Source organism: Nycticebus coucang, chromosome 2, assembly GCF_027406575.1.
Source record: "Nycticebus coucang isolate mNycCou1 chromosome 2, mNycCou1.pri, whole genome shotgun sequence".
Taxonomy (NCBI): Eukaryota; Metazoa; Chordata; class Mammalia; order Primates; family Lorisidae; genus Nycticebus; species Nycticebus coucang.
The window spans coordinates 165,938,404-165,966,157 of record NC_069781.1 but is presented as its reverse complement, the minus strand read 5'-3'; the positions used below and the strand labels follow the sequence as shown (position 1 = coordinate 165,966,157).

General features: G+C 42.5%; 1 protein-coding gene across 4 annotated transcripts in view; it reads right to left on the bottom strand.

Moving 5' to 3' along the window:
• The window catches only part of CTCF (CCCTC-binding factor), a 68,189-nt gene that overhangs the window by 18,428 nt on the left and 22,007 nt on the right, over positions 1 to 27,754 (bottom strand). For all 4 annotated transcript variants that reach the window (XM_053604043.1, XM_053604035.1, XM_053604052.1 and 1 more), the window contains exons 3-5: positions 6,903 to 7,692; positions 6,142 to 6,312; positions 2,552 to 2,685 (exon numbers count right to left, since the gene is read on the bottom strand). In XM_053604043.1, the coding sequence (XP_053460018.1) occupies positions 2,552 to 2,685; positions 6,142 to 6,312; positions 6,903 to 7,683 (1,086 nt within the window). In that variant the 5' untranslated portion in view covers positions 7,684 to 7,692. The remainder of the gene's footprint in view (positions 1 to 2,551; positions 2,686 to 6,141; positions 6,313 to 6,902; positions 7,693 to 27,754) is intronic.

Here is a 27,754-nt window from a genome sequence, read left to right as displayed (position 1 = left end):
TCACATCTGTTCTTCCGATTGAAATTTATTTATTTATTTTTTTGAGACAGAGCCTCAAGCTGTTGCCCTGGTACAGTGCCGTGCACAGCTCACAGCAACCTCCAACTCTTGGGCCTAAACGATTCTCTTGCCTCAGCCTCCCAAGTAGCTGGGACTACAGGCGCCTGCCACAACGCCCAGCTATTTTTTGGCTGTAGTTGTCACTGTTTGGCGGGCTGGGCTAGATTCGAACCCACTAGCTGTGGTGTATGTGGCTGGCGCCTTACCTGCTTAAGCTACAGGCATGAAGCCCCAGTTGAAATTCAGAATCAACTTATTTATCTCTTCATTTATTTGCTTTGAAAAAGTTTGTGAAATTTCGTTCAAGTAGATTCCGAAGATACTATTTTTTTTTTTGGTCATTGTTTAATTCATCTCTAAGTCTTTTTGTTACTAGAATTTGAAACATTTCATATCTCCCTATCATTAACTACTCATTTCGGTATGCTTATCTTCTATCTGGCCACCCAACTCATATACCTAAGACTTTTTAGCTGATATTCTTGATTTCTTCTGTAAGCAATTAAGTCAGCAAGAAACAAGTTTTATCTTTTCTTTTTTTTTGTAGAGAAAGAGTCTCACTGTACCGCCCTTGGGTAGAGTGCCGTGGCGTCACACGGCTCACAGCAACCTCTAACTCTTGGGCTTACGCGATTCTCTTGCCTCAGCCTCCCGAGCAGCTGGGACTACAGGCGCCTGCCACAATGTCTGGCTATTTTTTTGTTGCAGTTTGGCCGGGGCTGGGTTTGAACCTACCACCCTTGGCATATGGGGCCAGCACCCTACTCACTGAGCCACAGGCGCCGCCCAAGTTTTGTCTTTTCTTATTTTATTCTACTAGCTAGGACATCCAGCACAATGTTGAAACAGTTAAGAAGGATATCGTTTTGTTCTAGATTTTAATGAGAAGACTTCTAGTGTTTCAGAATTAATTAGGATGGGTCTACTATAGATTTTGGGTATATATTCCTTATCTTTCTTTTCTTGAAGACAAGGTCTTGCTCTGTTGCTGGGGCATCATCATCATCATAGTTCACTGTAACCTCAAACTTCCAAGTTCAGGCCAATCCCTCTGAGTAGCTAGGCCTGTGGAAGCTCACCACCACACCTGGTTAATTTTTCTATTGTTTGTAAAGACAGGGTTACACTTTGCTGTTCAAGCTGGTCTCAAACTCCTGGCCACAATCCTCCAACTTCAACCTCCTAAAGGGTTGGGACTGTAGGTGTGAGTCACTGTGACCAGCCTATATGCCTTATTGTATTAAAGAACTTTTCTTCTACTCTTAATTTGAACTTGCTAGGACATAAAACAGTAGTAAATTTTATAGGTGTTTTCCTCAGTTACCTGCAGAAATAATCATATAGTTTTTCTTTAATCCTTCAATGTAATATGTATCAATTATTTCCTACTTGGTCTATCCGTGTGTTTTAGATATATTTGATAACACTTTTAAACACGTTACTAAATCCGGTTGGTTATTCATTTCATTTAGTATTTTTTGCTTCTCTGCGAGAATCATAGTTTTTGGGAGCATCCTTATTTTTTGCTAACAAGGTAGCCTTAAATAATAGTTAATAAACCTTGTTTGTTTGTTTGTTTGTTTTGATAGTCTCAAGCTGTCGCCCTGGCTAGAGTGCCATGGCAGCTCACAGCAACCTCAAAACTCTTGGGCTTAAGCAATTCTCTTGCCTCAGCCTCCCAAGTAGCTGGCACTACAGGTGCCCACCACAACGCCTGGCTATTTTTTGTTGTTGTTGTCACTGTTGTTTTAGCAGTCCCAGTGTATGTGACCTGCACCCTACCCACTGAGCTATAAGCGCTGTCTTCTTTGTTGTTTTTTTGAGACAACTCTATTGCCAATGTTATAGTATAGTGGCATCAGCCTACCTCATAGCAACCTCAGCCTCCCAGGCTCAAGCGATTCTTCTGCCTCAGCCCCCTCACCCCCTTTTTGAGACATAATCTTACTTTGTTGCTCCTGGTAGAGTACCCTGGTGTCATAGCTCACAGCATCCTCTAACTCTTAGGCTCAAGGGATTCTCTTGCCTCAGCATCCTGAGTAGCTGGGACTACAGGTACCCACCACAATGCCTGGCTATCTTTTTAGAGATGGGGGTCTCACTCTAACTCGGCTGGACTTGAACTTGTGAGGTCAGGCGATCCACCCAACTCAGCCTCCCAAAGTGCTGGGATTGGAGGCGTGAGCCACTGTGTCCAGCCAGCTTCCTTTTTTTTTTTTTTTTGAGTTTATGAATCTCCATTGGTTAGTTAGTTGAGATCCACATTTGGGCAACATCTCATTCCATGCCACAGAAGAGTGTTCTTTTTTTAAATAGGTAAATCTCTCACACTCATTATAGTGTTTGGAGGGGACAGGGTGTGAGTGTGGTAAGGTTAATAATAATCTGGTCAGATTTTCTAACTCATCATAAGTCAGTTTGGATCATTATATTCTCATACTGAAATCATGGTCTACATAAGAGAGGTACCAACAAAATGCTGAAAACTCACTTCTACACTGGCGTAATCGCACATGGAACACTTAAATGGCTTCTCGTGGGTGTGTTTATAACGACGATGCCGCACCAATTCTCCACTAGTCACAAAGGCCATGTCGCAGTCTGGGCACTTGTGAGGACGAGTACCTAGAGAAAGGAGGGTTAACAGGAAGAGCAAGATCAAGGGCACAGTTTCTGTAGAGTTCATTGTGTGGCACGAAATTGCTGCATGAGATTGGACTCTCAATCATTACCATCAACTATACTAGCTTGAGGCTTGAGAGTAGCTGGCTGAAATTTACAACACTAGCCCTGGGATACTAGAACACACACCAGGGCGGTGCCTGTGGCTCAAGGAGTGGGGTGCCAGTCCCATATGCCGGAGGTGGCAGGTTCAAACCCAGCTCCGGCCAAAAATCACAAAAAAAAAAAAGAAAAAAAAAAGAACACACACCAAACATTTAGGTACTCGTAATTACCCATTTGAATCTGTTGCCTTTGAATACAAAATCCTTCTTATCCCTATTTTGCGACAGTCCTAGTTCCCATGGATCAAAAGTCAATAGAAACGCCATTCTGTTTCAATTTTTGCTAAAATATATAGAGCATCTTTTACACCTTCATGTTTTATCAAGTACAGAATTAATAAATTAACTGAAGATCTTCCCACATGTCCAATCTTACTCTATCATGACTATACATATATACAGGCCCTGAGGTGTCCGTATTCTGAAACTCTTGTTAAACCACAAACATACTCACTTTTCTTTCTTTCTTTTTTTTCCCCCAGTAGTAAGATAGAATTTTATTAGACAGAAAGAAATACAGAAGAAGTAACAAGTACCAGAGATTCTGGCAAAGGGGAAGACCCAAGTTGGAAGTCTCCCCTAGTTTGTTTTCTATATAAATTTCTTTTGATAAATTCCAGAGGTTTATCAAAGGCTTTACAAAGTAGTATTGCCTTTTATGTGATTTGAACAGGTCACTTTCAAACACCTATGTCTGACAATCTGTAATCTGAAAGCCAATTCATCTAATATTTAAACATTGTAATGAATAATATTAATATACCCTCTACATTTCTTTTGTTTTTCACTAAAGGAATCTTAGTGTTTTTAATATAACCTCACAAAGCAGCTCCGTAACATAAATGATTACTTTATTGGATCTTCTCCAGTCATTTTATACTCTGAATACTGCATTAAAATATCATGTTCAGGTAATAAAGACAATTCAAAGGAGATAAAACTGAGAGCACAACACAGTGTTGTCTTTATAGACTATTATTCAAAAACTAGTGACCATCTGTAATTTTGAGCACTGGTAAGAAGTGACAGCAAGGTAATCCTAAACACCAAAACCAAAGGCAGGATGCCTTTGAGAACAGAATTAGGAAGTGTCACAACATAATAAATAGGACTAGACATCTGCAGAAATGATTCTCCTACAGAATGTAGCAACTCTTGGGAGAGGGAAGTGTGATTGGCATACGGCAGTAACTAGGAAATTCCAAAGAATTTGCTTAATTTGCTTCTTTAGTACTACTGAGGATGTAGGAGTGAAGGATAAGAGTTCTTTCTGTGAAAAATGTATAGCCTTGTGGCACAGTTAAGTAAATAAAACAATTAACAAGAGACGGAAAACAACGTCCATTTCTTTTAGGGCTGAAAGGTAAGCTAAAAATCAACTACTGCTATTTACCTAGTATTAGAGGAGATGAAAAAGGCCTGCCTCTGGTAGACACAATCATGGGAATCAGCAAAGTACACACTGCTATGGGGCAGGGATTTCCACTAGGCTGCCCTACATGACCACCTATGTCCCTGTGCTCAAGGTCCATCCTTACCAAATCACCTTTCAATTGCTGCAGAATCTTAACATAGGCAAAAGCATTTAGAAAATTAAAAACTGTATTCCTCACCATAAGCTGATACTCTGGCACACACGTCTGACTCTTGTGGGTTTGGTTAGCATAGATCAGTCCTGCCAAATGAATTCTGGATAACCAGACACAGCGCACTTCTTTTTTTTTTTGGCCGGGGCTGGTTATGAACCGGCCACCTTCGGCATATGGGACCGGTGCTCTACCCCTTTGAGCCACAGGCGCCGCCCCACAGCGCACTTCTTATCTTCAAAGCTGAGGACTACCCAAGACTGAACCCTTGTGCCAATTGTAGACTCTGGGTGACAATAGTATTGTCCACATGACTTCATCAATTATGACCAATGGACCACTCTGGGGTGGGGGAAGATGTTGAGAGTGGGTAGGCTGTGTCTATGTGTGGGCTGGGGTACATGGGCGCTCTGACCTCCCTCTCAAGTTTGCTGTAAACCTAATAGTGCTCTCTAAAATAGTCTATTTAATTAAAAGGAAAAAAAAAAAAAAAAAAGCTGGAGTAAACTGATCAGAATGCCCAAATCAAGGCATACCTATCTGTCTTGGGAAATCCTGGCACAGGCCAGCTATTTTTACTAATCATTTGCTCTCTCAATAGTGCCTTCAAGTATCAAATAAAACACATTATTAAATGCCTGAGTAGAAACTAGGGAGATGATCAGAATTGACTAACTCACATTAGCAAAAATATACATAGGCCAACACCCCCTTGATCATACTCATCTGACAACCAGCACGACAAATCAAAAGAGCTGTCACATAAAATAAGGTGGAGAATATGGATTGAACTAATGCTATTGTGCATGAGACAGAAAATATGGATAGAAGATAGCGATTCTGCACGAAAAACTGGGTGAGAGGATTTGTAGCTAAGGACCTACAATGAAAATACAAAGAGTTCAGAAGAGAGCTTAGAGCTCCATTGGGGTCTCTCCATTTCAGTGACCTGGAACCTGGCTACAGCCAACATGAAGGTAATATTAGCATATTTGAACACTAAAGCATGGATGATGCTTGAACAAATAAATGTTTGAATTACCAGAACGATGCCTTAAATTTTCCATCCTGAGTGTCATAATTACTTATCTTCCTTGAGGTGAAACAACCAGAAACAGAAAAAGCCATGGTTTTTACAAAGGCAGGATGTCACTTCTATTTCTAATGTTCTTCCTTAAAATGCACAGCATTTATTGCCTGAAACTTTCTAGGGCCATTTTTTTGTCACTGTTAAAACCTGAACGATACAATGTTTAAAGTCCTGAGGAATTACTCATCATCCATTATAGAAAGGGTATCTAAAACATATATACCCATTTTTAAAGAAAGGAAAAAATTATTAAAATGGTAATACTCAATATATACCAATAACAAAAGATGAACACAAGTCACATCTGAGCACTTCTTGTAACAGCACAAGTCAAACATGACTTGAGTATTACGATTTTAATGTAGTTTTTTCTTTCTTAAAACGTGTATACATTTTTTTTTTGTGTGTATATTTTTTGACACCCTCTGTACAACTTGGATTATTTCCCACTAGATTTCCTTTACATTTGCCTTTAACCGAGTCCACCTGCTTACAGTAAAATCAAGTTTACAAAAAGGGCACTAAGAAAGAACAAAAAGTTCCCAATGGAATTAATTCGAATGATACTAAAAACCCAAGTCTAAACTTTGGCTGTATTGTAGTCTTTCTTATTTAGCACCTGTATGGGTGTTAAGGTGATTCCTCAGGAGAGTGACTGTTCTGAACGCCCTGCCACAGAGATGGCACTTGTGTGGTCTCTCATCAGTGTGGCTTTTCATGTGCCGATCCAAATTTGAACGCCGTGGACATGTATAACTGCAGAGCTCACATTGGAATGTCTTCTTTACACCTATATGTAAAATAAAACATTGAATTTGCTGCAGAGTTTCACAGTATTAAGATTAACCCTAATCTTAAATTTCTACAAATATTTTATTAGCTTTTTATAACTAAACCCAATCTACATCATAAGGACCCCATATCACTAATACACTTACTTCTTTCTCCTTAGTATTTAAAAAAGTAATTAAAAAAAAGGCATTTAGACTGGGTGATAAAAGAGGTAACCACACAATAATCTTTAACAAAAATACAATTAAAGGCCGGGCACTGCAGCTCACACCTGTTATCCTAACACTCTGGGACGCTGAGGTGGATGAATTGCTTGAGCTCACAAGTTCGAGACCAGCCTGAGCCAGTCTCTACTAAAAATAGGAAAAAAAAATGAGGCAAGAGGATCGCTTGAGCTTAAAAATTAGAGGCTGCTGTGAGCTATGAAGATGCCATGGCACTCTACCCAGGGTAACAGCTGAAGACTCTGTCTCAAATAAAACAAAACAAAACAAAACAATTAAGTACTTAAGTACTCATACATGCACTGTGTTGAATGTGTTATCCCAACACAGTTTTATGAAACTACTATAAATAAACCCATTTTACCTTTCTTTTTAATTTTTGTTGGCTTTGGAGGCTTCATATTACCAACCACTTTCTCTGCATTAACCTCTGACAGCAGACCCTCCTGCTGCTCTTCCTCAAAGTCATAGACAGATACATCCACATCTTTGCCCTCCTCTGTGTAACGCAGTTTGCTTTTTTTGGTTTTCTTTGTTTTTTTGGCTGGTGGCTGATAGTCTGGGTCTTTTTGCCAACTAGGATCTTCCTGAGGTGGAAGTTCCCCTTGTTCTAGTGTCTCCACCTCTCCATTGGCCCCCACTTTCACCACTTGGAACCCCTCAGGCAAGGGTAACGTGTGGCATATCATGGGTTCACTTTCTGCAAGACCCTCTTTAGACACTTCATTCTCATAAGCCCCCTGAAGTTCTTCTACTGAAGTGGTAGCAACAGGTACAGTCACAGGAACAGGTACTTGAACAAGCTGAAGCTCTCCTAAGTTTATGGGCTGTTCCTCCATATTTACAACCTGCAAGGTTATAATCTGGGTATCGTCCACAGCAGCCTCTGCTTCTGGAGCCACTGTGCCCTCCATTACTTCAGTCTTCATCTGAAGAAGGGTAGGATCAAGCTGTTCCATCATTACCATCTGTACACTGCTGTTGACATCCTGAACCACCTCACCCCCATCTGTCTGGTTCTGGGGTAAGTGGCAGGTATCTTCTTCCTGGCCCCCTTCCCGGCGTCTCTGGTAAGTCTTTCTTTCCTTTCCTTTAATAAAAGTTTCGGACTCCTCCACAATGGCTTCGACCGCCTCACCTTCCATTTCCCCTTCCTTTGTTAAAGGAGAACACAGATTGTTATTTAAAATAAAGTTCAACTAAATAAAATATAAACATTTAAAACAAAAAAGACCCCTGGGTGAATGAATTAGATTATCAGTGATGGTGGCTGTTTTTTTTAAGCATCTCAATGGCCAATAAGTGGTTGTTAATATTAAAAAAGACATGTGCCTCCTGATGGAAAGGAAAAAATACCACCTAAAGCAGTTTTGCAAAACAAAACCAAAAACTCTGAAACTAACCAAGCCTCTAGATCCAACTACCAATTAATAAGAAGTTAGTGACAGAAGATATTAAATTATACTACAGGGAAGAAATCAGTGAAATCTAGACTGTGGGAAATAACTGTTAAGATTAACTACTTAGGGGGGCGGCACGCGTAGCTCAGTGAGTAGGGTGCCGGCCCCATATACCAAGGGTTGCAGGTTCGTTTGTTTGTTTGTTTCTGCAGTGTTTGACAGGGTTTGGGTTCGAACCCGCCACCTCTGGCATATGGAGCCGGCGCCCTACTCCTTTGAACCACAGGGGCCGCCCAGGGTTACAGGTTCGAACCCAGCCCCGGCCAAACTGCAACAACAACAAAAGAATAGCTGGGCATTCTGCCGGGCGTCTGTATGTAGTCTCAGCTACTCGGGAGGCTGAGGCAAGAGAATCGCCTAAACCCAAGAGCTAGAGGTTGCTGTGAGCTGTGATGCCACAGCACTCTACCCAGGGCAACAAAGTGAGACTCTTGTCTCTAACCAACCAAACAAACAAAAGTTACTTAAGGCTGGGCGCAGTGGCTCACTCCTGTAATCCCAGCACTCTGGGAGGCTGAGGCAGGTGGATTGCCTGAGCTCATGGGTTCGAGACCAGCCTGAGCCAGAATAAGACCTCATCTCTAAAAATGCCAGTCGTTGTGGTGGGCACTTGTAGTCCCAGCTACTATGCAGGCTGAAGCAAGGGGATCACTTGAGCCCAAGAGTTTGAGATTGCTGTGAGGTGGTGATGCCACGGCACTCTACCGAAGGCTATAAAAAGAGACTGTCTCTAAAAAAAAAAAAAAAAAAAAAAATTAACTAATTGGTTCCTTCTGCAAATAAAAGACCAGAAGGAAAAATAGAGGAACACCTACAGATCAGTAGTTTTCAATCTAGGGTACCTTGAAGAACATTTAGCAAAATCAGGAGACATTTTTGGTTGTTGGTACTACCATGCCAGTGTGGGATGTGCTACTGGTATCTAGTGGGTGGAGGCTAAAGACGTTACTAAACATCCTACAAGGCACAGGTTGGTCCTCCACCACAAAGAATTACTAGGCCCAAGATATCAATAGCACTGAGGTTTAAAAAAGTCGAATACAGGGGCGGTGCCTGTGGCTCAAAGGAGTAGGGCGCTGGCCCCATATGCCGGAGGTGGCAGGTTCAAACCCAGTCCCGGCCAAAATCTGAAAGGAAAAAAAAAAAAAAGTCTCTCTTAAGAGACTTAAGAAACAGCAACCAAGGGCGGCGCCTGTGGCTCAGTCGGTAAGGCACCGGCCCCATATACCAAGGGTGACGGGTTCAAACCCAGCCCCGGCCAAACTGCAACCAAAAAATAGCTGGATGTTGTGGCGGGCGCCTGTAGTCCCAGCTACTCGGGAGGCTGAGGCAAGAGAATCGCTTAAGTCCAGGAGTTGGAGGTTGCTGTGAGCTGTGTAAGGCCACAGCACTCTACCGAGGGCCATAAAGTGAAACTCTGTCTCTACAAAAAAAAAAAAAAAAACAGCAACCAATCACAATGTGTGAACCTTCTTGGACCTGATTCAAGCCCATAAATAGTGAAAAGGTGTGATGGAAGATAGGAGGAATAAGTTCAAGAGATTTATTGTACAATATGGCTACGATAGTTAATGATAATGTATCATATATTTCAAAATTGCTGAGTAGATATTTAAGTGCTTTTACTACAAAAACTGTAAGAGAAAGCATGTTAAGTAGCTTCATTTAGCCATTCTACAACATATACATATTTCAAAACATAATGGGCTCGGTGACTAGGGTGCCAGGCACGTACACAGGAGCTGGAGGGTTTGAATCCAGTCCAGGCCTGCCAAACAACAATACAACTAGAGCAACAAAAAAAAAATAATAGCTGGGCATTGTGCTGGGTGCCTGTAGTCCCAGCTCCTTGGGAGGCTAAAGCCCAAGAGTTTGAGGTTGCTGTGAGCTATGATGCCACAGCACTCTACCCAGGGTGACAGCTTGAGACTCTGTCTCAAAAAAACAAAAACAAACAAACAAAAAAACCACGATGCACACACACCATAAATAAACAATTTTTATGTTAATTAAGAAATTAATTAAAGGGCAGCGCCTGTGGCTCAAGGAGTAGGGCGCCGGTCCCATATGCCAGAGGTGGCGGGTTCAAACCCAGCCCCAGCCAAAAACCACACACACACAAAAAAATAATTAAAAATAAATCTTCATTTCCTATTATTATGTATTTATAAAACACTGGTAGACAACTGGGCATGGTGGTGTCTACCTGTAGTCCCAGCCGCTTCGGAGGCTGAAGCAGGATAAGCATTAAGCCTGGGAGTTTGAGACTGCAGTGAGCTACAGTGACCCCACTGATCTCCAGCCTGTTCAAAAGAATAAGATCCTGTCTGAAGAAAGAAAGAAACTGGAAAAAACCCATAAACAAACAAAACACTGACCGGTAGGTGGGTATGCTGTTTTTAAACTAAATTCTACTTTAGAAAACATGTTCTGCCACAGTGGGTTTTTAAAGATTTTAAGGTAAAACTGATAGCATATTATTAAGTACCATATTGTGTAGCAGATCTCTAGGACTTAATTCATCTCGCATAACTGAAACTTTTTACCCATTAAGCAACAATTCCTCTCCCCCTCAATGTTTTTTTTTTAAGTCAGAATCAAATCTTATATCTAGACTCTGACAGCCCTGCTTCTAGACACCACACAAAACTGCCTCTTGCGTCATACTATCAATTTGAAATTCATCTCTCTCTCTCTCCCTATGAGATTCTGAGGTCCCTGAGGACAAGGACCATGTCTAACAAATAGTTTTTACTCATTAGCACTGTGCCCAAGTTGGCAAACACTCAATAAATACTTTGAAACTGAGAACAGTGGCTCATGCCTGTAACACTAGTGCTTTGGGAGGCTGAGGCTGGAGGATCACTTTCCAGGAGTTGGAGACAAACTGAGACAACATAGTAAGCCTGCCTCGCTTATGTTGCCTAGGTTGAAAAAAAAAAAAAAAAAAATCAACCAGACATGCTGGCATGCCTATTGTTCTAGCTACTTAGGTGAGGTGGGAGGATTGCTTGAGCCTAGAAGTTCCAAGCTATAGTGACCTATGATGCACCACTGCACTCTAGCCTGGGAACACAACAAGACCTTGCCTTAAAAAATCCATTCATAAACTTGGCCAGGCATGGTGGCTCAAGCCTGTAATCCTAGCATTCTCGGAAGCTGAGGCAGGTGGATTGCTTGAGCTGATGAGTTCGAGACCACCCTGAGCTAGAGCCAGACCCCCTGTCTCTAAAAATAGCTGGGTGTTGTGGCAGGTGCCTATAGTCCCAGCTATTTGGGAGGCTGAGGCAAGAGAATTGCTTGAGCCCAAGAGTCTGAGGTTGCTGTGAGCTATGATGCCAAGTATTCTATGGAGGGTGACAAAAATGAGAGTCTTCTCCCCCACCCCACAAAAAAAAATCCACTCTTAAATCTTGACGAGTAGCTAAATACTCAAATACCTAAGAGTAAAATAAGTCTCCAGGGTGGCGCCTGTGGCTCAAGGAGTGGGGCGCTGGCCCCATATACCAGAAGTGGTGGGTTCAAATCTGGCCCCGGCCAAAAACTGCAAAAAAAAAAAAAAAAAAAAAAGTCTCCAAAATCTAATGCAAAGCAATAATCTAACAATTCAAAATTAAAGGCTGGACAGGGTGGCTCAAGCCTGTAATCCTAGCACTTCAGGAGGCCGAGGCAGTAGATCCCCTGAGTTCAGGAGTTCAAGGACAGCCTAAGAGCAAGAGCCCGTCTCCACTAAAAATAGAAAAATTAGCCAGGCATTGTGGCAGTTACTGATAGTCCCAATTACTCAAGGCTGAGGCAAGAGGATGGTTAAAGCCCATTGCTGTGAACTACGATGCCACGGTACTCTACCCAGGAAAGAGAGTGAGTCTCTGCCTCAAAAAAAATAAAATTTAAAGTGTTTTTATATTCTTGGACTAATCACTAAGAAAGCCTTTTGCTACTTCTATTTAGAGCCACTTTTTCTCCAATTCTCTGTCCAGGAATCTTAACACCGTATCCATACTAGCAGTCAGGGAAAGCCCCTTAAGCCAGGACCACCTGCAAGGGTAGCACAAAGACTAGAAGAGATGGGCAAGGCCTGCTCCTGCATTCTAGAAGTTATAGCCTACCATAAGGGATAAAATAGATAGTACAATAGTTCAAGGTAAAACTAGGTGGGTTTGAAGGTAGATAATCGGTTGTGGTAGCAAAATGGTTCATAAATGTGTCATCTGACTGGAACCCTGAAACATGAGCAGGACATTCAAAGGTGGAGTCTTGGAAGAGTGGCATATATTTCGCAGGGGAAGGGTTTGTTTGGGTCTTTAGGCATAATAAATACACATTAAAATTAGTTATGAGAAAGAGTAAGAACTGGCTTACAGCACAGGACAGAAAGTGGTACGATAAGCTAAAGACGTGTCAGCAGTGGCCACAATTTGGATCGTCCTAAATGACAAAATATGAAGACTATACCTCATATAGTTCTCTATGGAAAGCCATTTATGCTTTATGGGCAGGAAGGTTAAGATTCACTCACTTCACAAAGAATAGGGCCTGATTTCCTCAAAAAGTGTGTTTCTATTTTTATAAAAAGTGCATTTTGTGGCTGGATGCGGTTGCTCATGCCTATAATCCTAGCACTCTGGGAGTGGTAGGATTACTCGAGGTGGATGGATTGCCCTCAGCTCACAAGTCTGAGACCAGCCTGAGCAAGAGTGAGACCCTTTTTAAAAATAGCCAGGCGTTGTGGCGGCTGTATGTAGTCCCACCTACTTGGGAGGCTAAGAGAAGAGAATCACTTGAGCCCAAAGCGATGGAGATTGCTGTGAGCTATGATGCCACAGCACTCCACCAAAGGTGACAAGTGAGACTGTCTCAAAAAAAAAAAAAAAAAAAAAAATGCATGATGCATTTAACTCCCTTCTGGTTTTCAAGGCCTCTCAGTATCTGACTTCATGATAACCTATCTAAACTTAGGTCTTGCTGCTCTTTAGCACATGTTCCCCTTCTGTCAAGCTGTCTTTTCACAAGAACACAGTTCCCACTTCCATCTTGCTCTTTTTGCTCTGTTCTTTTAAGTTCTACCTGCTCCTCTCAGGTCCTTAGCGCAACAAAGCCTTCTGAGGTTCCACGGCCATTGCTTTGCTCTGAATGTGTTTGCTAATAAAATAACCACACAATTTGCGCTTAAAATTTTCTCAAAATGGCTCAGTGCCTGTGACTCAAGCGGCTAAGGCTCCAGCCACATATACCTGAGCTGGCGGGTACGAATCCAGCCCGGGCCCGCCAAACAATGATGGCTGCAACCAAAAAATAGTCAGGTGTTGTGGCAGGCTCCTGTAGTCCCAAGCTACTTGGGAGGTGGAGGCAGGAGAATCGCTTGAGTCCAGCAATTGGAGGTTGCTGTGAGCTATGATGCTACAGCACTCTACCCAGGGCGAGAGCTTGAGGCTCTGTCTCAAAAAAAAAAAAAAAAAAAAAAAAAAAAAAAAATTTTTTTTTTTTCCCCTCAAAATGATGTTTTTTTTTCTAGCTGGATATGAAAGCTCTTTGAAGGCAAAAGCCAGACTTGAAGCAACCTACACTTCTGGACAGATTCAGCAAACCCTACCATCTTCACAGAACAAAAATAAGGGCTAATGGAAAACTTAGGAGGTAGCTGGGTTCCCAGTCTGGTTTGTTCTGCCATTACCTTCTTTCATTAGTTCCTTGTCTCAACCAAGAGAAAAATTCTACAACTTTTTTTTTTTTTTTTTTTTTGCGGTTTTTGGCCGGGGCTAGGTTTGAACCCGCCACCTCCGGCATATGGGACCGGCGCCCTACTCCCTGAGCCACATTCAAAGGCCTCTCAACTAGCTGTTTTTTCTATGAGTGGGGACAAATGTAACAAAATGTTACCACAGAAGATGGGCGGGGATTTCAATGGGCATTTGTATTTTAAAATTTGCCAATAAATTAAAAATATCTGAGTAATGTGCTAGAACTTTTTTTTATTTTTCAAGATAACAGTCTCTATCACCCTAGGTAGAGTGCCAGGGCATTATAGCTCACAGCAACCTCAAGCTCCTGGGCTCAAGCGATTCTCTTGCCTCAGCCTCCCAAAGTGGTAGGACTACAGGTTGAGCCATTGCACCTGGCCAGAGATACTTTATATTATTCTTCATATTAAGTCTTTGAAATCTGGTATATATTTTACAATTACAGCATACCTCCATTCATACTAGACACACCATTAATTTCTCAACAGCAACACGGGGCTGGGGTGTATAATACTGGAGAGCATAGCTTTAAATCTTTACTGCTCAAAGTATAGTTTGAAGACCAGTGGCATTGGTATAAGTCTGGAACTTGTCCAACCTGAGCAAGAATGAGACCCCTTCCCTAGGAAAACAAAAAAACAAACGAAAAAAACAAAAAAAAAGAAAAACCCAAAATACCCCCAAACAGAAAAAGCAGCCAGGCATAGTGGCAGGCACCTATAGTCCCACCTATGTATAGGAGGTTGAGACAAGAGGATAGCTTGAGCCTAGGAGTGTGAAATTGCTGTGAGCTATGACACCATGGAACTCTAGCCAGGCCGACAGATTAAGACTCTGTCTCAAAAAATAAAAAGTCTAGAGCTTGTTAACAACACAGCAATTCAGGTCCCACCCGTGACCCACAGAACCACATTTCACAATATAACATATTGTTACTGTTCATCTACTTTTTTTGAGACAGTCTCACTATGTCCACTATGTTGCCCTTTGGTAGAATGCCACGTCACAGCTCACAGCAACCTCAAACTCTTGGGCTTAAGTGATTCTCTTGCCTCAGCCTCCTAAGTAGCTGGGACTACGGGTACCCACAACAACGCGTGGCTATTTTTTGTTGTTGTTGTCATTGTGGTTTTAGCAGGCCTGGGCTAGGTTTGAGCCCACCAGCCCCAGGGTGCATGGCCGGTGCCCTAATCATTGAGATACAGGTATCAAGCCCCTACTTTTTTTCTTGAGAGAAGTTTTCCAGGCCATGAAGGTCTCAAAATAAGTATCCCAGTGAAGAAAATGATCATCCAAATCTGTGAAATTAAGAGCAGGAAAAACGCCCCATTTATAATGACATTCTCAGAAAAGTTATTCAAAACCAAAATAGGCTGGACACATGGCTCACATCTGTAATCCTAGCACTCTGGGAGGCTGAGGCAGGTGGATCAGATTGCCTGAGTTCCAGATCAACCTGAGCTAGAGCAAGACCCCCGCTTCTAAAAATAGCCAGGTGCTACAGCAGGCACCTATAGTCCCAGCTACTTGGGAGGCTAAGGCAAGAGAATCACTTGAGCCCAAGAGTCTGTGGTTGCTGTGAGCTATGATGACACAGCACTCTACAGAGGGCAACAAAGTGAGACTCTTCCTCAAAAAAACGAATAAAAAAAATAAATCAAAGAACAATTCACATGTTGTGAATGCTGTGGTGGTCTTGTTAGAAAATCACTACAAGGGCGGCGCCTGTGGTTCAAAGGGGTAGGGCGCTGGCCCCATATGCTGAAGGTGGCGGGTTCAAACTCAGCCCCGGCCAGAAACTGTAAAAAAAAAAAAAGAAAATCACTACAAAACTCCAGACTATTTAAATATCCTCACCAATAAACTTGGTGGAGGAAAAACATTTAATCTCTGAGCTCTTTGAGATTTTATAGTACACTATTTGAAAAATACAGGAAAAAATCCATCTTATCTCTGCTGTGAATTTGAAAACTTAAAATGTTAGGAACTACTTGTAAATAACCAAGTTCAACCTAAAAGGGGTCAAAGAATTATTAGAAAAAGAACTGGTATAAAGGAGTACAAATGGAAACTAACTGTGCTGCCAAGGAATTAAGCTGATGGTATTCTTTCATTGTGAAAAAAAACACACGCTTAAGGTCTGTCAGCATCTATTCAGGTCTTAAAGCTGTAGCCTCTGTTTTTACAGAGTAATATCAGACATAAAATAGCAAGCCAACAGCCTCTCCAACACACTGCTTCAAAATCTCCATGCATCCCTGCACGCAACAGACCCTTTTACCTAACTTCAGAGTCTCACTTTTGAATCAACAGCTAAACCAGGTCTCTCTCCCTCCTCCCTCGGGACTGTGCTCCCAGTTGCCTCTCCCCTTACTAGCAGCTCCAATCCATCTCCTCCCTTTCTCTACTGGACTCCTGCTTTCAAATACAGTTCCTCTTAGCTCTAACACACACTCGGTCATTCTTCACATTCTCTGGCTCTCTCCTTGCTTCAGTCAGGCATACCTTCTAAGTTTTGTCAAATCTCCTTTATGTGGATCAATACCACTAAAGAGCTTTACACATCATTCAAAAGGCATTTACATTTATTTCCAGGACACAATTTTTTACCTTCCAGATTATGAAAATGTATCAACTTATTTATATAAATCTGAAAAATGAAGCAATAAAGGATAAAAGATAATTCCTATACCTCATTACCTAACACTTTGGTGTTATTTTCTCAGCTTTTCATCTATAGAAGTATTTTTCTTTTTTTTTTAGAGACAAGAGTCTCACTTTATCGCCCTCAGTAGAGTGCTATGGCATCACACAGCTCACAGCAACCTCCAGCTTCTGGGCTTAAGCGATTCTCTTGCCTCAGCCTCCCAAGTAGCTGGGACTACAGGCACCCGCCACAACGCCCAGCTATTTTATGTTGCAGTTTGGCCGGGGCTGGGTTTGAACCCATCACCCTCGGTATATGGGGCCAGCGCCCTACTCACTGAGCCACAGGTGCCACCCCTATAGAAGTATTTTTCAACATTTTATATCTCATGGCATCAGCCAGTCCAAACGCCTTTCCTTTAACCTCAGTTTCTCTGACATTTGAGGAGATGAAAAACTAATATTCCTCCTTCATAAGCCTCTTTTCTTCCTTGGCTTCTGCCACTCCTGGGTCTCTCCCCTGCTCTCTGATTGCTCCTCTATCAGCCCCTCTGAGCATACCAAGGCTCTGTTCCTTTCTCTTTAGCCACTCCTTGCACTACCCCTTTCATTTTTTTTTTTTTTTTATAAGAGACACAGTTCTACTTTGTCGCACTCAGTGGAGTGCTGTGGCATCACAGCAACCTCCAGCTCTTGGGCTTGGGCGATTCTCTTGCCTCAGCCTTCCAAGTAGCCTGGACTATAGGCGCCTGCCACTATGCCCAGCTATTTTTTTGTTGCAGTTTGGCCAAGGCCAGGTTTGAACCCACCACCCTCAGTAGGTATATGGGACCGGCGCCCTACTCACTGAGCCACAGGCACTGCCTCTAGCCTTTTCATTTCAATTGTCTCTACAGTGGGGCCTTTCCAGTCCACATCGACAATCCCAAAGTTTTCTGCTTAAAGCAACTCTCTTCATATGGATCTTTGGTTGTCACCTTCAACTTAATGGCACTGGACAAGAAATAAAGAAACCTGGACTCTAGTCCCCAATCTATCATTATCAAACTAACTGAGATTAGTAAAGCAGGTTACCAATCTGGACTGCAGTATCACTGTGAAATATAAGTCATTAGACCAGCTGCTTACTATGTTTCTCTATCATCTTAGTGAAACCGTGAAGCTCAGGAAAAAAAATTACCATTCAAGCAACTTCTGGGGAGAGGATGGGGCAGAAGGAGGTTTCTTTAGACTGACGCAGGGAGACCTAAGCAAGTGTGGGGGAGAAAAAAAGAAAGGGACAAAAAAGGCACCCAAGCACTTCCTAGCCCCTGCTGATTGGTCAGGTGGGAGGATGCAGGGGGTCAGCCTCCAGCAGGGACTTCAAGGCTACCCTGAGCACCATGTGACCAGCTTGGCCGGCATCCTAGGGAACCTGCTGGATCTGCTGGCTCCCTTCTCTTAGTCTCAGTCTCATCTCTGCCAGGTCTATGTTGTTCAAATCTTTCCCATTAAAAACCCCCCATTCCATTTCACGATTTAATGTATCTTTATTCTCTCCATTCTCAACTCCTCACTTGCCTCTACCCCTGTACTTCACTTCCATTCATCAGTCTGGGCTCTGCCCCCCCATTATTCTATGGAGCTTTGAAGCCAGCAATTTCCCTTAATTGGCAAATCCAAAGGAGACTTTTCTTTCTGTCCTTACCTGACTTGACCTCTCTGTGGAATTTGCATTCTATTCTAGGCTTTATTCCAGAATTATGCCAGCCCCTCAGGAAGCTGGGTATTCTTGGGCCACGCGGCCTTATACCCTACAGAATTGCTTTTACTGAGTTTTGTTTTGGCATTACGCCTTGGCTTATACTAAAGGATATGTGGGAGAAATTACATCTGGAGTTAAAGGCTTGGGAAATCTTTTCTTGAATGAAGAAATTTTTTCTTTCATTGTGAGACCTATGTAACAGAATCATGTTACCTTTTTTTTTAAACTAGCCACTATACTAAGGTAGTTATTTCACTTCTCATCTTTTTTTTTTTTTAGAGACAGAGTCTCACCTTCTCTCCCTTGGTAGACGGCTGTGGCGTCACAGCTCACAGCAACCTCCACCTCTTGGGCTTAAGCAATTCTCTTGCCTCAGCCTCCCGAGTAGCTGGGACTACAGGCGTCCGCCACAATGCGTGGCTATTTTTTTGTTGCAGTTTGGCTGGGGCCAGGTTCAAACCTGCCACCCTCAGTATATGGGGCCGGCACCCTACTCACTAAGCCACAGGCGCTACCCCTCCATTTTTAATTTTTGTAGAGACAAGGGTCTCACTATGTTGCCAGGCTGGTCTCAAATTCCTAGCCTCAATCAAGCACTGGGATTACTGGCATAAGCCATCACACTGGCCTATTTCTACAAATTCTTCATTGAACAAGACGGGCTATAAAAAGCTTGAAATCAGCTTGGTGCCTGTAGCTTGGCAGCTAGAGCGCCAGCCACATAAACCGGAGCTGGAGGGTTCGAATACAGCCTAGCCTACCAAACAACAACTACAACCAAAAAATGGCCAGGCATTGTGGTAGGCACCTGTAGTCCCAGCTACTTGGGAGGCTGAGGCAAGAGAATTGCTTAAGCCAGGAGACAGCCACAGCACTCTACCTAGGGTAACATAGAGAGACTCCGTCTCAAAAAAAAAAAAAGTGTACATATATATTCAATAAATAAATTAATAGTATAGAACATAGAAAAATATATAGAAACAGGCTAGGCGTGGTGGCTTCTAGCACTCTGGGAGGCCAAAGCAGGTGGACTACCTGAGTTTGAGACCAGCCTCGAGCCCACAAGTTAGAGACCAGTCCAAGCCAGAGCAAGATCTTGTCTCCAAAAAATAGCCAGGTGTTGTGGCCAACACCTGTAGTCCCAGTTACTTGGGAGGTTGAAGGAAGAGAATCACTTAAGCCCAAGAGTTTGAGGTTGCTGTGAGTTATAATACCACAACATTCTACCGAGGACAACAAAGTGAGACTCTGTCTCAAAAACAAACAAACAAAAAGAGATACAAAAAATATCATTCACAATAAATATATCAAAAGAAAAAGAACAACATAAACTCGAAATTTGCAGGATCTATTTGAAGACTATAAAAATGCTTCCTCTAGAAGGCATAAAAAAATCTCACTGAAGTATCTATATCCATGATTGGAAATACCAAATACTACTTACTTTATATAAAGTATTTTATAAAATTTGTCTGAAAAATAAACAGGATATTGAAGGTGGCAATAAAATTTCTAAAAAAAAAAAAAAAGGGGCTCAGCGCCTGTGGCTCAAGCAGCTAGGGCGCCAGCCACATACACCTGCTGAGCTGGTAGGTTTGAATCCAGCCCGGGCCCATCAAACAACAATGATGGCTGCAACCAAAAAATAGCTGGGCGTTGTGCCAGGCACCTGCAGTCCCAGTCACTTGGGAGGCAGAGGCAGAAGAATTGCTTAAACCCAGGAGTTGGCATTTGCTGTGAGCTATGATGCCACAGTACGCACTCTACCTAGGGCAACAGCTTGAGTCTCTGTCTCCAAAAAAAAAAAAAAAAAAAAAAGATAACCCTTATATTTCCAAATATTAACATATTTTAAAGCCAAAATAGTTAATATTATGTGGTACTATCACTATTATGGGCACCCAATTTAAATAGAAGAGAGAACCAAACACTACCATATAAAAAGGTGCCCTTTTAGGCTAGGTGGTAGTGGCTCACATTTGTAATGTTAGCACTCTAGGAGGCTAGGGACAAGGTGTTGGAGTTGAGACCAGCCTGAGCAAGAGCAAGACTGCATCTCTACTAAAAATAAAAAAATTAGCTAGACATTGTGGTGAGTGCCTATAGTCCCAGATACTCAGGAGGGTGAAACAGGAGGATTACTTGATCCTAGGAGCTCAATTGAGGCTTAAAATTTGTCTGAAAAATAAACAGGATATTGAAGGTGGCAATAAAATTTCTAAAAAAAAAAAAAAAAGGGGGGCTCGGCGCCTGTGGCTCAAGCGGATAGGGCGCTTATCTCAATGAGGTAAGAAGATACCACTCCACTGTCTCAAAAAAACACCAAAACCCCCCAAATGCTGCCATTTTAAGTAAGTGGGGGAAAAGAGGATTATTTTATAGAAGGTTATCAGAAAAAAAGAGTAACTATTTGGAAAAAAACTGAGTTATCTTTGATCCATAGCTAAAATATATTCCATTGTAGTAGGTATAGACTAATATCCTTCTAAGAATGAAAAGGTATAGACGAATACCTTTCTAAGAATGAAGGTTTTTTTTTTAATGAAGGTTTTGTACTTAGAAGCATAAAGAACAGGAGAAAGCAGAGGAAATGACTGAACTTATAACCACCTTACAGTAAAAAATAAGTCTTACATATGACAAAAACAAAAATTAAAAAGAAAATGACTAAACAGGAAAAAAGTATTTGCAACATTTATAATAGATTAATACCTTTATTATATAAACAATTGTAAAATTTATAAGAAGAAGATGACCATCAAGGGAAAGCTAGGCAAAGAACTCAGATGACCGAAAGAAATAAAAATGGCCAAGTATTAAGGAAAAAAGCTGAGCCTCATTAATAGTAAAAGAATGTTTCCTCTATTAAACTGCACTGCTATGGCTGTTTGTTTTTTAGTATTAATCAACTTAGAGACAGAGTCTCACTTTGTTGCCATCGGTAGAGCAACCTCAAACTCTTGGGCTCAGGCAATCCTCTTGTCTCAGCCTCCCGAGCAGCTGGGACTACAAGCACCTTCCATGATACCTGGCTATTTTTAAGAGATGGGGTCCCACTCTTCCTCAGGCTAGTCTCAAAATCCTGAGCTCAAACTCGGCCTCCCAGAGTGAGGATTACAGGTGTGAGCCACCACCCCCAGCCTTGCTATGGCTGTTTTAAATGATACTCCCCAGTATTAGTCACGGTGTAGTGAAACCAGCACAATCCTACTGAAGATAACCAGTGATGTGAATCAAGAAATTTTAAAATACTCAAATTATGATCTGGTAATTCTATTTCAGACATTATGTCCAGATTATAAAAACACCAAGATTAGAAGGAGCTTATTAGTCAAAGTGAGTAACTATAGGCTAGGTGCAGTGGCTCACTGCCTATAATCCTAATATTCTGGGAGGCCGAGGTAGGAGATTGCATGAGATAAGGAGTTTAAGAGCAGGCTGAGCAATGGCAAGACTTCATTTCTAAAAAAAATAGAAAAATTAGTTGGACATAGTAGCACATGCCTATAGTCTCAAAACTCAGGAGGCTAAGGCAGGAGGATTACTTGAGCCCAAGAGTTTGAGCTTGTAGTGAGCTATGATGATACCACTGCATTCTAGCCCGGGTAACAGGGCAAGATCCTTTTTTTTTTTGAGACAAGAGTCTTAGTATGTCACCCTTGGTAGAGTGCCATTGTATAACAGCTCACAGCAACCTCAAACTCTTGGGTTTAAGTAATTCTCTTGCCTCAGCCTCCCAAATAGTTGGGACTACAGGCACCCACCACAATGCCCCACTATTTTTTGGTTGCAGTTGGCACTGTTGTTTAGCAGGCCTGGCCTGGGCTTGAACCCTCCAGCCTTGGTGTTATGTGGCTGGCACCCTACTCACTGAGCTATGGGTGCTGAGCCAGAGAAAGACCCTTTAAAAGAGAAAAAAAGAGTGAATAATATAAATAAGCGTAACGTCCAACCAGGCTTGGTTCCCATAGCTCAGTAGTTAGGGTGCTGGCCACATACACCGAGGCTGGCAGGCTGTAACCCAGCCCAGGCCTGCTAAACAACAATGACAACTGCAACAAAGAAAATAGCCAGGTGTTGTGGCAGGTGCCTGTAGTCCCAGCTATCTGGGAAGCTGAAGCAAGAGAATTGCTTGAGCCTAAGAGTTTGAGGTTGCTGTGAGCTATGACACCACTGCACTCTACTGAGGGTGAGATAGACACTGTCTCAAAAAAAAAAAAAAAAAAAAAAAAAGTCCAACCACAGGGGAAGTTAAACCTGGTAAACAATGATATGTCTATGAAAATGAATCCTATGAGACATTAAAAATCATGGGGTTTTTATGGCACGGTGCCCATAGCTCAGAGGCTAGGGCACCAGCCACATACAGTGGGGCTGGTGGGTTAGAACCAGCCCAGGCTGCCAAACCATGATAACTACATTAAAAAAAAAAAAAATAGGGGTGGCGCCTGTGGCTCAAAGGAGTAGGGTGCCCGCCACATATGCTGGAGGTGGCGGGTTCAAACCCAGCCCCAGCCAAAAAAAAAAACAAAAAAACACTGCAAAAAAAAAAAAAAATAGCCGGGGGCAGTGCCTGTGGCTCAAGGAGTAGGATGCTGGCCCCATATACTGGGGGTGGCGGGTTGGAACCTGGCCCTGGCCAAAACTGCCAAAAAAAAAAAAAAAAAAATAGCTGGGCAGCATGGCAGGCGCCTGTAGTCCCAGCTACTTGGCAGGCTGAGGCAAGAGAATCACTTGAGCCCAAGAGTTTGAGGTTGCTGTGAGCTATAACACCATGGCACTCCATCGAGGGTGACAAAGTGAGACTCTGTCTCAAAAGACAAAGAAAGAAAACCCCAAAAAAACAAGATTTAGTCATTTAAGCCGGTTGCCATGGCTCACACCTATAATCCTAACATTTTAGGAGACTAAGACAGATGGACTGCTTGCAAGATGGGTGGACTGCTTGAGCTCAGGCGTCAAGACCAAGCAACAGCAAGACCCCGTTCCTACTGAAAAATAGAAAAACTAGTTGGGCCTTGTGACAGGCACCTGTAGTTCCAGTTATTTGGGAAACTAAGGCAAGAGGATCACTTGCGCCCAAGTGTTTGAGGTTGCTACAAGCTATGACACCCCAGGGCAAAAGAGTGAGTCTCTGTTTAAAAAAAAAAAAAAAAAAAAAAAAATTTAGTAATTTATCACCTATGACTATAGTCTATATAGCAAATATATCAAACCAATTTTCAAAGGAAAACAACTAAAATAACCCTTTACACCACTGAGAGTTTAATAATTTGGGGGGATTGGCTATTACATAAAATATACACATAGTAGGAATAATCTGTGCATACTGACAGTAAGATAATAGAGAAATATGATTTCTGGGAGTCTAATAAAACCACAGCAACTTTTTGTTTAATATACTACTGTTCGTTACAAGAGACGACTGATTGCTAGAAACCCTCAATTATTTCCTGGAGGAAATCAGAAGTCTATTTACGTTCTCTTGATAAGAAAGAGACACTCTAATTCCCTATGAACTTCCATAAGCCACAGCAATTCTGCAACAGTTTAACATGAAGGTCATCTAACAATTGGTTTAACAAAAGCCAATATGAACCATCAGACATTATTAGAAAGGAGAGAACAGACGAGGATACCCTACAGCTTTCTCTTTTCTGTATTGTTAAATTAAAAGAATGTTGACTGAAAAGCCTAGTCTGGTGTTCTGACTAAAGGGAAAATTAACTGCCATTTTGTCAAAAGAAATTTTAAAAAAGCAATGTTTTCCTGAAAGTGAAAAGCAAAGCTAAGTGATTTCTACTAGATGCAGGACACTAGCCAAAACAGATAAAAATTATTCACTCTTCTAGTTTAACAGTCAAACAGAACAACTACTTTATTCTATTTCTGAACATATATACATCATCATCTCTCCTGCATGCTTAAGATATATCAAAGCACACTATCACAACCATTAACAGCTGTAAGCTAGTACCAGGAAAGTTGGAGAACACAACAAAGAACAGAGAGTGGCTGAACGGGGAGGATGACTAGAGCTGAGGCAGAAAAATATTAGAAACTTTTTTTTTTTTTTGAGACAGAGCCTCAAGCTGTCGCCCTGGGTAGAGTGCCCTGACATCACAGCTCACAGCAACCTCCAACTCCTGGGCTCAAGTGATTCTCCTGCCTCTTTCTCCCAAGTAGCTGGGACTACAGGTGCCTGCCACAATGCCCAGCTATTTTTTGGTTGCAGCCGTCATTGTTGTTTTGGCGGGCCCAGGCTGGATACACCCGCCAGCTCAGGTGTATGTGGCTGGCGCCTTAGCTGCTTGAGCCACAGGCACCGAGCCAAGAAACATTCTTGCTTTCAAGGTGACTGGGATAGAATGGGAGCAGCCTTTAACTGAAGTAGCATTCACCTTTAGTCACAAGTACACTTCTCCTCTGCTACTAACGATTTTGGTTGTTTTGAGAATTAAAAGACAAATAAGGTTGGACATGGTAGCTCATGCCTGTAATCCTAGCACCCTACGAGGCGGAGGTGGGTGGATAGCTTGAGCTCATAGGTTCAAGACCAGCCTGAGCAAAAAGCTAGACTTGTCTCCACTAAAAATAAAAAAACTGAGGCAAGGCTGGGCGCCCATAGCACAGTGGTTACGGCACCAGCCACACACACCAAAGGTGGCGGGTTTGAACCCGGCCCAGGACAGCTAAACAACTGCAACAAAAAAATAGGCGGGTGCTGTGGCGGGCACCTACAGTACCACCTACTTGGGAGGCTGAGGCAAGAGAGAATCGCTTAAGCCCAAGAGTCTGAGGCTGCTGTGAGCTGTCATGCCACGGCACTCTACCAAGGGCAACACAGTGAGACTCTAGCTCAAAACAAAACAAAACAAAACAAAATTGAGGCAAGAGGATCGCTTGAACCCAAGAGTTGGAGGTTACTGTGAGCTATGACACAACAACACTCTATCCAGGGAGATAGCTTCTCAAAAATAAATAAATCAATCAAAGAAAAATAAAATTGTTTCCCTTAAATTAAAAGAAAGCTAAGAATCTGAGTATTTTTAAAACAATTTCCCTCCGTATTTGCTAATATTTATAGAGTCACAGTCAAACAAAAATTATCTTAATACTTATTTGGGGCCAGGTGAGGTCGCTCATGCCTATTAATCCTAGCACTTGGGAGGCTGAGGTAGACAGATTGCCTGAGTTCACAGGTTTGAGAACAGCCTGAGCAAGATGGAAACCCAGTTTCTAAAAATAGCCAGGCATTGTGGTGGGAGTCTGTAGCTCCAGCTACTTGGGAGGCTGAAGCAAGAGAATCACTTGAGCCCAAGAGCTTTTATTTTTTTTGTCTTTTCCTGAGACAGATACTCACTATGTTGCCCTTGGTAGAGTGTCGTGGCATCACAGCTCACAGCAACCTCAAATTCTTGGGCTCAAGCGATTCTCTTGCCTCAGCCTCCCAAGTAGCTGGGACTACAGGCCCCCGCCACAACGCCCAGCTATTTTGTTGTTGCTGTTGTAGTTGCCATTGTTGTTTTTTTAGCTGGCCCGGGATGGGTGTGAACTGGCCAGCCTTGGTGTATGTGGCCAGCACCATAACTACTGTGCTACGGGCACTGAGTTGAGCCCAAGAGTTTGAGATTGCTGTGAGCTATGATGTCACAGCACTCTGCTGAAGGCAACAAAGTGAGACTGTCTCAAAAAAAAAGCAAGATGTGATGGCTCACAAGTTCGAGACCAACCTCAGCAAAAGCAAGACCCTGTCTCTACTAAAAATAGAAAAACTGAGGCAAAAGGATCACTCCAGGCTGAGTTTGAGGTTGCTGTGAGCTATGACAATACAGCACTGTACCCAGGATGATAGCTTGAGACTCTGTCTCAAAAAAAAAAAAAAAAAGAAGAAGAAAAAATTGGCAGCACCTGTAGCTCATTGGTTATGGTGCCAGCTACATACAATGAGGTTGGTGGGTTCAAACCTGGTCCAGGCCACCTAAACAACGACAACCACAACAAAAACTAGCCAGGCACTGTGGCGGGTGCCTGTAGTCCCAGCTACTTGGAAAGCTGAGGCAAGAGAATCGCTTAAGCCTAAGAGTTTGAGGTTGCTGTGAGCTGTGATGCTACAGCACTCTATTGAGGGCAACATAGTGAGATTCTGCCTCAATAAATAAATAAATAAATAAAATTATCCTAATACTTAGGAAAAAAAAAAAACTTTTAAGAAGCTTTGAGGGCTCACCAGAGTGGCTCACGCCTGTAATCCTACCACTCTGGAAGGCTGTGGCGGGTGGATTATCTGTCATGGGTTCAAGACTAGCCTGAGTCAGAGCAAGACCCCACCTCTAAAAGCAGCTAGACATTGTGGCAGGCACTTGTAGTCCCAGCTATTCGGGAGGAGGCAAAAGAGTCACTTGAGCCCAGGAGTTGGAGGTTGCTGTGGGCACTCCACGGAGGGCAACAAAGTAAGACTCTGTCTCAAAAAAAAAAGAAACTTTGAATCTAGGAAATACATTCTAGTAAAATATTTGTAATGGCAACAGTGAAACTACTACAGGAGAAAGGAAAAGAGTTCTTTTGTTACAATTAATAACAAATGCCAGAGAGAGAATTCTTCCACCAAAAGGTGCCTGATACTGCTGGTATAGAAATCAATTGCCCTTCTTAAAAAAAAAAAAGTTGTGGGCTCAGTGCCTGTAGCTCAAATGGCTAAGGTGCCAGCCACATATCCAGAGCTGGCAGGTTCGAATCCAGCCTGGGCCTGCCAAACAACAATGACAACTACAACCAAAAAAACAGCTAGGCGTTGTGGCAGGTGGCTTCCAGTTACTTGGGAGGCTGAGGCAAGAGAATCGTTTAAGCCCAGGAGTCGGAGGTTGCTATGAGCTATGATGCCACGGCACTCTACCCAGGGTGACAGCTTGAGGCTCAGTCTCAAAAAAAAAAAGAAAGAAAAGAAAAGAAAAAGAAAAAAAGTTGTGGCTGGGTGCCTATAGCTCAGTGGTTAGGGTACCAGCCACATACATGGGGCCGGTGGGTTTGAACCCAGCCCAGACCTGCTAAACAATGAAAACTGCAACAAAAAAATAGCTGGGTGTTGTGGTGGGCACCTGAGGCAAGAGAATCACTTAAGCCCAAGAGTTTGAAGTTGCTGTGAGCTGTGACGCCACAGAACTCTACCAAGGGCAGCATAGTGAGACTGTGTCTCAAAAAAAAATTGTTCTAATTGCTCTTTTTCAAGTTAATGAAAGAAGTGGGATATTAGGTAGCTGTACACCAGCAAAAGTATCATGTGGGCTCTAGGAGAGCCCAGAAAGATCACATATGCAGTGGGGTCAGCTAGTCTAATCAGTACTGTGGTAGATTGTTGACTCCCAGATAAACTTTGTCCTCTGCCCAGGGCTCATCAGGGAACTTCTTGTTTGTTAGGAAAATGAATAGAACAACAAATAGCAACTATGTAGTACGATGAGTGCTACAACAAGTTAACATACTTTCCACCACTCCTGCACAATGATGGCTTCAGTGGGTGAAGGAGAGGGCTTTAAAAGAGAGGAATTGCTAAAGCCAGATCTTAAAAGATCACATGAACCTTGGCTGGCAAACTACAGGAGAAAGGAATGTTCTAGCAATGGGA